Source organism: Helobdella robusta, assembly GCF_000326865.2.
Source record: "Helobdella robusta unplaced genomic scaffold HELROscaffold_4, whole genome shotgun sequence".
NCBI classification, from domain to species: Eukaryota; Metazoa; Annelida; class Clitellata; order Rhynchobdellida; family Glossiphoniidae; genus Helobdella; species Helobdella robusta.
Window position 1 is genome coordinate 8306325 of NW_008704902.1, and position 10046 is coordinate 8316370.

General features: G+C 32.8%; 3 protein-coding genes across 3 annotated transcripts; 1 reads left to right on the forward strand and 2 right to left on the reverse strand.

The window, feature by feature from the left end:
* Positions 1–344: 344 nt before the first annotated feature.
* Positions 345–494, reverse strand: HELRODRAFT_66922 (hypothetical protein; the record flags this gene model as incomplete). The annotated part of the gene is made up of 1 exon (XM_009024245.1): positions 345–494. A coding segment is annotated over one exon (150 nt), but the record flags the coding sequence as incomplete, so codon positions are not given.
* An 879-nt stretch (positions 495–1373) lies between these two features.
* On the forward strand, positions 1374–1777 carry HELRODRAFT_162957 (hypothetical protein; the record flags this gene model as incomplete). Its single annotated transcript, XM_009025002.1, has 2 exons — positions 1374–1489; positions 1558–1777. The coding sequence occupies 2 exons, from the start codon at positions 1374–1376 to the stop codon at positions 1775–1777; spliced, it is 336 nt and encodes a 111-aa protein (XP_009023250.1).
* A 721-nt stretch (positions 1778–2498) lies between these two features.
* Positions 2499–5118, reverse strand: HELRODRAFT_162958 (hypothetical protein; the record flags this gene model as incomplete). The annotated part of the gene is made up of 5 exons (XM_009025003.1): positions 2499–2760; positions 4071–4208; positions 4600–4775; positions 4914–4915; positions 5052–5118. 5 exons carry the CDS (start codon positions 5116–5118, stop codon positions 2499–2501), a joined length of 645 nt encoding a protein of 214 aa, XP_009023251.1.
* Positions 5119–10046: the final 4928 nt, after the last annotated feature.

Below are 10046 nucleotides of genomic sequence, written 5' to 3' on the forward strand. Positions count from 1 at the left end.
GTAATGGACGGAAGACCTAAATAAATCTAAATATGAAATATTTAGAGATGCCATCACAGAATCAGCAAGGGAAGTAAAAAAGCAAAAAAGAGGTCATAGATAGATAACAGATGACACCGTATCTCAGATGGATGAACGAAGGAAAGTAAAAGGTTGCAATCCTGATAGTTACAAAAAGCTTGACAAAAAAATTAAAAAATGTGCTTAGAGGCAATGGAGAAATGGTTAAATGATAAGTGCGAAATCCTTAAAATTATGTCTGTATAACTCCTAATAAATTTTCAAAAATTGGCCTAGTTCACTTCAGTTGTCTGAATGTGGTTCTTTTAAAACTTTGAAGGTTTTTAGTTTTCATTACTTAAGATCATATTATTTGATCCTGTTTGATGAAGAAAGAGAAGCTGAATTACTTCTAGAGCAATTGTTACAAATTGTAGTAGAAAATGAATTGGAAAGAATCGATTTAGGGTGGCATTATCTACTGCAAATCTTCCTCAAATTCTTTGAAGAGGATTTGCAGTATATTGGGCAGACACTGGTGTTAGATATCAATATAATTTATAAATAATTGTATTGAATAAATTATTTTTTTATTATTAAATGATTAAATGAAATTTAGTTCACTCATCAACATTAGTGACTGCTGGGGTATTTCTATTAAATCGATTTTATCCATTCCTATCAAGCCTAACATGATTTAACAACTCTCTACTATACGTGGCAATAATGACTATAACCATAGCCTATAGAAAGCTGTAATTCCCAATGATAAGTATAATAGTACTAGGGTTACTGTACTATTAAGGCTTGTCATAGATATTTCAATAATTATATCATTAGTATAAAATGCTGAGAGAAATGGGAATCCACTTATAGCTAGGCTTGATACTATAATACATGAAGATGTTAATGGCACTTGGTTAACTAGGTTTTCCATTCATCGTAAGTTTTGCCTATGTATGTGGTTGTGAATTGGCACAAACAAATAGTAGTGCTTTAAATATAGCATGAACCACCATATAAAAGTATGCTAGCATAGGTAAGTTTAAACCAAGCGCTGTTATTATTAGCCCTAATTTCCTTAATGTAGACAAAGCAATGATTTTTTTATGTCACATTCAGCCGTGACACCTGATTTGACAATCACTCAAGGAAAAAATATATTTGGAAAAATCCTGAAAACAAGGTAAGAAATATGATTGATTACATTACAATAAAAAGACTATTTCAGATTGCTGTTTTACAATGCAAAAGTTATCCTGGAGCTTATTGTGGCACTGATCATAACCCAGTTGTTTGTAAAATCAGGATAAAGTTAAAGAAAAAGAGTGAAGTGGCCCAATAACGTTTAAATTTTGACAGCCTGTCACATAATGATGAGATCAAGGTCAAGTATAACGCTGAAGTACGAAATCGTTTTCAGAAATACGGAAGACCTAAATAAATCTAAATATGAAATATTTAGAGATTCACAGAATAAGCAAAGGAAGTAAAAAAGCAAAGAAGAGGTCATAAATAGATAACAGATGACATCCTATCTCTGATGGATGAACGAAGGAAAGTAAAAGGTTGCAATCCTGATAATTATAAAAAGCTGGATAAAACAATTTTAAAAATGTGCTTAGAGGCAAAGGACAAGTGCGAAATCATTGAAAAGATCAAAAACATTAATACAAATGCAAGGTATGAAAACATCAAAGAAATCACTGGAAAAGGGCTTGTACCGTATCAGGACGCATCCATTGGAGATACAATGTCAACTTTTATCCATTTCTGACCTCTTCTTCTTTGAATCACACCACAGAATTTTCATCTGGTGGCAAAAACTGTCATGATACACTCGATCAATAAATTTTTTTGATAAAATTTGTTTTATTTAGTAAAATACAAATTCTTTAAAAAATATGAGAGAAAAATGTTTGGTTATATATTAGTGAATCATTTTTCAATTTGCATAATAATTATAATTAATATATTTTGAAAGATTACTGCATTGTTTCATACTTCATTAGCACTAAATGCTCAAAATTTTCAACGGCTTGTTTTTTTAAATTTATAAACGATTGAAAATTTTGCCTTATTTATTCAGAGTTTGCTTCTTTATTCTACCTTGGAAATACTCAGCAGCAGGACAAATCGATGGAAAAAGGGTAAACTAATTTTATAAATGCACATTTTTAAAGCTCAATTAAACATTAAAATTATGTTATTTTATAACTTATATGACTTGAAATAGTATCAAATTATTAAAATTTAAACCTTGCAACGGTTTGTTTTAGCCTAAACATTAAATTTATGTTTAAATACAATTCGAGAATCGAAAATATGAAATTCTTCAACAAAATGTTTTGCTCGAATATTTGTAAGAAAATTAAAGCAGTATTTAAGATATTGTTATAACCTTCACAAATATATTCGCTAGAGGCGCTATTTCGCTACGAACGCATACATGTCAAGGAGGAACTTTTCAGCATTTTAGCGCACCTGGCTCTTCTGTTCTAGAACCATCGTTTAACACAAGCATTCTTCACAAATTTGGCACAGTTTAACGCCAGTCTTTGATGCTTGATTTCCTGTCTTGAATGTTTGACTGTAGGCGTTTGTCCACTAGTTTGTCTAAGATCTAAATCTCGAACAGCCTTTACGCATTTCCAATGCAGCTTCCTCACTATTTCGTGGGTCGTACATGGTGAAGGACAGCAGAGTCTACCGTTCAACATCCTGTGCCAGCTGCTATATTGACTTTCCAGGTCGCTGCATCTGATTCCGTAAATGAGACCGATGTATTTGCACCATGTGTTTTCCACCGTAACGTAAATTTAACACATTTACCAGGACTTCATAGTTGGAATGATCTTCGACTGAAATCATTTGGAGAACTTCTGCCGCTGACCCTCCTAAAAAGAGAAAATTTTCATAAATACATTTTTTAAACGGCTACAGAAAGAACAGCGCCCGTTTACGGAAAATTTTTTTAAACTGTTCAATTAGGCAATTTGGCATTCGAGGATACATTCCTAATAGCAGATATCACTGACGAATGATGGAAAAATATGGAGATGGTAATGGAGACCAGCGATGTGAAATGTATTTGTATAACGGTCGGCAGTGATATTGAAATGCCTAAATCATCAGAAAACATCATATGGGCAAAAATAATTGGCAATACTGGGGACCACCAATTCCATCTGGTTGTGCCAACGACGTAGTTATTCAATGGTAAACCAAGGTGTCATCGAACCGTCAACTAGTCGTTGGACCTCGCCAGTTGTCTTAGTAAAGAAAAAAGACGCAGCACCCACTTTTTTGTGAACTACAAAAAACTAAACGAAGTGACAAAAAAAGATAGTTATCCACAACCGAGAATAGATGACATCATGGACACGTTGTTCGGTTCACACTGGTTTTCTACGCTAGATTTGAAAAGCGGATATTGGCAAGTAGAAATCAAAAAAAAAACGACCGTGAAAAAACAGCATTTTCAATCGGATCAGGCTTGTGACAATTTACTATAATGCCGTTTAAACTGCTCCAGGTACGTTTGAAAGACTAATGGAATATGTATTACAAGGTCTCATCTGGAAAACATGTCTTGTCTACTTAGACGATATAATTGTTTTATGAAATTCGTTCGGTAGAAGAAAAAAAGTCGACCTTTTATACTTGTTTCGACATTCGATTGATAAATGACATAGATGTTTTCCAATTCACTTTTATCTATTCGAAGACGGTATCCGACGAATTGCAACTATCTTGACTTGGTTAATTCGCTGATTAGGATTTGATTAATTTTCTTGTGAAGCTCTTTGTTGGTCATGTGAGCTTCGGCTTGGTTGATATTTAGCATGATTCAATACCATTCAAAAATGTCGAGTTTATGCTTTATAGCTTCCGTTAGAGCCCACGATTTGCATCCATAAAGCGACGCCAACAAAAATGCCGCATCGAACAGTCGAGTCTTGAACATGACTTTAGGTTTGGACATCTCAAGATGGTCTTGAGTTTGGTGAATGCAACCTATGCCAGAGCAATTTCATTGCGTACTTCCTTTTTATTTGACGCTGAGGTACTTGAAATCTTCGACTATCGCTTGCGTCGATGACGGGTTTGATGCTGATTTGTCGTTTAGTTTGACCTGGACAGCCTTTTCAATATTTATCTCTAAGCCGACCTTATAGGCACTTTCTTCTGCTGTCTTGACGCATAATCTTTGAGGTAGTTGGTTTTTTTTGCCAAAATGTTGATTAATGTGTTAGACAGCCAAAATAACCAGCAGATTGTCTAGAGACATAATCGATAACTAATATGAAGAGGAACGGTGCAAGCACGTCACCTTGTAGGAAGCTTGTTGTTATGACGAAGGGTTCAGACATTTCCCCTCCGATGAGTACTTGACTTTTGATTGATCATACATCATTCTGATTGCATTTACTCTCTCTGCTAGTATTCCGTAATGAAGTAAGATAGCAAACATCGTTTTGCGGTCAATTGAATCAAAGGCTTTCTTTAAGTCAATGAATGTTATCTTCATTGGGATGTCCGATAGGTTTGCTTCTTCTATGATTTTTCGCAGGAGCTGAATTTGTTGATTGCACTCACCCCAGACCTGCTCTAAAAACTGCTTGATTGGGTATTCGATTCAGCAATATTCGATTGAAAACATTGGCAGCCATTGACATCAAGCTGATTTCGCGATAATTGGTCATGAGTTGTGGGTTGCCTTTCTTCGGAATCGGGTTGATGAGACTTGATGTCCATTGTTTTGACGCCTTGAGCTGTTTGTAAACCAGTTAAGATATGATGTGCAGCTGGTCTACCACAAAATCATTCCTATCTTTAAACACTTCAGCTGTCATTGCCTAGTCTGAGTCAGGTTCTTTGTTTCATCTGAGTGTCTCGGTTGCACTTCTTACTTCTTCACGAGTGATGTCGTCGATTGGAATACCAGTGATGTTGCTAGATGACGGAGGGCTGTTGTCGAGATTCACCTTCAAGTTCTTGTTGTTTAGTCGAGTTGAGAAGTATCTGGCTCAGGAGTTAGGAGTTCTGACTTGAAACTGGAATACTGCCGTTCAGCTTTCTGGTTCTGTTTAGTTCAGAGATCAGTTTCCAGATCATTTGACGCTCGTGTTTTTTGTTGGCAAATTTTAGAGCGTCAAGCTTGGTTTCATGATCTTGATCTTGAACTTAAAACGAGTTCAAAATTTAATCAAATTTCATCAAATTAAACGATCTAATACAAAATTAAATATTGCTGGTATGCCCTTCGTAAGAATTGCTATCGACGTTGCCAGACCATTTTTTGAATCAAATAATGAAAACCGTTACATTCTGGTTGTAGCGGACTATTTTACAAGTGGCCGGAAATGTATCTGATACCAAATCAAGAGTCTTGTGCCATCGCTAAAGAGATCGTAGTGAACTGGGTCAGTCGGTATGGTGTTCCCATGGAGCTGCGTTCAGACCAAGGTCGAAATTTCTCGCCGCAACTGTTTGGTGAACTGCGTCAATTACTGGATATAAAGAAAACAAGAACAACTCCTTTTCACACTCAGTCAGGTGGGATGGTGGAACGTTTCAACCAAATACTTAATGAACATTTGGCCAAGTTAGTTAACCATAACTAAAGAGAATTGGATCGACTCACTGTTCCTCATGGCATATCGAAGCGCTACCCACACAACTACTGGGGAGACTATCCAAAAGATTTTTTTAGAAAGTACAATAAGAAGCTCAGCCGATGTAAAATATGGCGTACCACCTGAGGCCTCACATTCAATAACAGATTATGTGGACAATATCCGTCAGCAGTATTTGCGATAAACGTTAATGAATTGTTATTCGGAAAGCGATTGTTTCTGAACGTTAATTTGATAGTTTGTGAACATTAACTTTTATTAGTAAATTAATTATCTTCAATTATTGATTAATTAATTATTGCTTTTAAATAATTAAATTAATAATTTGGAAGTTTTGTTGTCTTTATTTTTCACTGGGTTTTATCGAACTCATCGTCGGTAGTTACAACAATATTAAAAAACATAAAATCAATATACACAAATTTTGCAAATATACTCTATCGCTCTAACTATGATATGATTATGACTCACCAGAAACTTGCTAGCTAATTTCTTAGTTGACTGAATTATCTATTTGGTTGTTCAAAATGTAGTTTATAACTTATTAAAATGCAGAATATAAATTAACAAAAATAATGTTTTTTTTTAAATAAAAAACATAAATTTTGCGTATGATACATCTAAAAATCACACAGCGGAATTTCGTTCCAATTGCAAGTTGTACACGGTCGAGGCACTGATGAAAATTGCGCAATCAATAAATTTTTCTTGTTTAATAACACATCAATTCTGCAAAAAAAAAAAAAAAAAAAAAATTTTATAATACCTTATTTATCAAATTTTAATTTTCATAAGAAACAGAATTAATTTATTTCATGAATTATAAGTATGTATATATTTTGAAGACATTTAATTCTATGGTTCCCAAGTATAATCAGTCTTCTGGCTCTAAAACTGTTGAACCAAATTACAATTTGTCTTTCAAACCATCCACTCAATTTGGTGGTTTAGCGGAATCTAATTCTCATTCTTTTACTGGCACAAATAGGTTATTTTTAATTTTTAATGAAATTAGCAATATAATAATAATAATATCAAATTATATATTAAAACTGAACAAATTTAGAAGTCAAGTTCATTAAAACAAAAATTCTCGAAAGCAAGCATCAAAAAACCTTATTTTTACTCACTGTGAATAACAAATCAACGTCGATTCTAAGAATCTACTAACGAAAATATTTTAGTTATTTTTATGCGTGCATTTCAATACTTCAAAAGGTGCAGCTAATTGAAGAAAAACTTATTAATATTTACTGATCAAAATTTTGTAAAATTCTTTCGGAAGTATTTTTTTCAATCCGCCATATTAATAATTTTTAGCTAACATAAAATTTCAAACATGCGCATACAAACACACACACACTTTCTCGTTTTTTTCTCTTGTATATGTATATATATGTATATGTATTGTATATATATATAAATAAATATATATATATATATGTATATATATATATGTGTATATATATATATATATGTGTGTGTGTTGTGTGTGTGTGTGTGTGGTGTGTTGTGTTCCAGTCGACAGTCGATCACCGCGGTCATCCACGATTATGCTTCTAGTCCGTGGTTTTTTAATAAATATTGGATTAAGATTGTCAGAAATGCAATTATTGATGAAAATTACAGCATGTTCGGCGTTAGTTAATTTCAAATTCAACTTTCGATTTTTCTAATGGTTGATGGTAACAATCAGCATAATAATAGATAGAATATACAATTCCAGTCATTCACCACTACCAATTACAAAAGATGAATTAGTTGCGCTGCTAAGAATATGTACAGCCGAAGCGCCTTTCGTTGGCCCGTATATCAGCAAATAGATGGTGTAGCAATGGGCTTTCCTTTGGTAGTACTCTTCGCAAACTTGTTGGACATGTCAGAGAAATGTTATTTAAAGAAGAACCAGAGCTAAAACCTAATATATACTGCCGATATTTTGGCGATATATTTGTTAGATATGAAGATGATGATCAAAATGTTCAATTTGGGCAATTAGAATTCTTCCTACCAATAAATTTAGAAGCAGAGAAATCATCAAAAATGATTTTGCTTATTCCTTGTTTGTTTAAAGTGAATACTTAACGCTCATTTACAATCTTCAACTTCGTTACATATAACACTTTTACGTGTTATCATTATCGGTGATTCCTTTGTTTCAAAATTTATTGGTAGGATGAATTCCAATTTCCCGTTGTTGAATATTTATTATCGAATGTCTTTGTTTTATGAGTAATGATTCGGCTAGTCGTAAATTATAAAATTTCAACATTATGGTCCAAAATTTGTCTAGTAATTTTAGTTTTGTGTTTCTCTTTCATATGATTCTTTATAGCGCCAATTTGTACGTGCATCATGAGTCTTCTCGATAACTTGGTCGTCGTCATACCAATATATTCAGAATTATGGTGCCCACACTCACCAATATTACATTTGAACAAATATGTTAGATGGTTATAATCCGTTATCGATTCTTGTTTACTGTTGCAGTTGTTTTTCATCACAAGAGATGACGTTCTTTGGTTGGAGTAGTATAATCGTAGTTTAATACTATCGTTTTTGTTGGTTGTTTGGGCGTTATTTTTTGTGATTCTTTTCATAATTTTTTCATCCTGTTCGAAAACGGTTGACATACGATTCTTATATGTTATTACTATGTTATTTTTGTTACTATTGTTGGTTGCATTGTTGCTGTTTCTGCTGTTTTTTGTTCTTTGCGTTCTATTATTTTCTGGATCATGGAGTTTTTATATCTATTATTAATAAGTAATTTAGTAATTCTATCTAGTTCTGTTCACCTGTTTTCTATATCAGAAGAGGCTCGATTTACAAAGGCAGAAATCGTACTCTCTAGATATGTTTGAAAACATTCACTATTGCCATTGATGCATAAACATTTGTTTGTTGCTTTAGTGTATACTGAGATTTTAAATTCATTTTGCACATTTGTATTACTACGTCTAGAAATGGTAATTATTGTCTGTTAATTTTTCCATTGTAAACTTTAATTATAATGAATTTAGTCGTTGTAGAAGTTTTTCTATTGAACCTCATTTTCGTATATAACAAATATATGGTCAACGTATTGGCAGTATATGCAAGGCTTTAACTCTGGTTCTTCTTTAAATAACATTTCTTCGATATGTCCAGGATAGAAGTTTGCGAAGAGAACTTTCAATGGAGAGCCCATTGCTACACCGTCTATTTGCTTATATATATGTAGGAATTCTACCAAATTGTTAGCATTAATAAATTTAAAGTTTTTAAAATTTCTACTAAAAAATTCTAGGAAAATTAAAAAGACAAACTTTAAATTGATTAATGCCAAAAATTCGGTAGAATTAATACAATACTGAATAGAATATGGTCTTCTTCCAACATATACAGCAATGGTGGTATAGCAATATATATATATATATATATATATATATATATATATATATATATATAATTTGGTATGAGGTTCTCAGATAAACATTTACGGTTGAAGATTACACCCCATTTTGCAGTTAGAAGTTTTTTAAATAAAATTTCAACAACACGAAGCTGTTTTGTTTCAATTTTATTAAACTGTGAAGTTATTGGACACACACGTACAAAACTTCGCAGACGCCTTACCATGCACGTGCAGCAATGCGCTATCAAGGATCACTTCAATAGGCAGCACAACATACCAGTTACTCGAAAAATTCTCGATAATAACACTAGCATACTTTGTAATGAACGTCGTCCCTCAAGACTCAAAATAAAAGAAGCTATTCTCATCCTCAATAATAAACCAACAATCAACACGCAGTCAGACAATTTCGCCCACGTCTTACAACTTTTTACTCATTATCACGACGTTGTACTGCCTCAATTGCCAAACGTCATCAATAGACAGCAACTACACACCAAATATAAATACGAATATAACACACAAGAACGCACCATTAACAACAATCCGTTTGTCTCTTCAAATAATATTATATCCAATTGTTAAATATCTAATAATTCTTCAATAAATTGTCATATCATTAAATATTATTATCGACTTCCCATAATTTCTGCATTACTTGTCACTATGCTAACTTTCTACACTTCAACTACGATAATACACAAACAATTTTATTCATAATTTTTCTTTTAAATTTATTCGTTTATTTTATTTTCAACAATATAATGAGTTAATTTTAAAATATAGGTTGTTATTCATTTATTTATTCATTTTAATATCTAATATTCTATTTTCTATTTCTTATAATTTATATTAACTCCTCATTTGGTTTTACAAGCTAGGCTCCGACGATGGCATTAGCCGAAACGGCCGTCAGCCAAACTTCACAGTTTAATAAAGTTGAAACAAAACAGCTTCGTGTTGTTGAAATTTTATTTAAAAAACTTCTAACTGCAAAATGGGGTGTAATC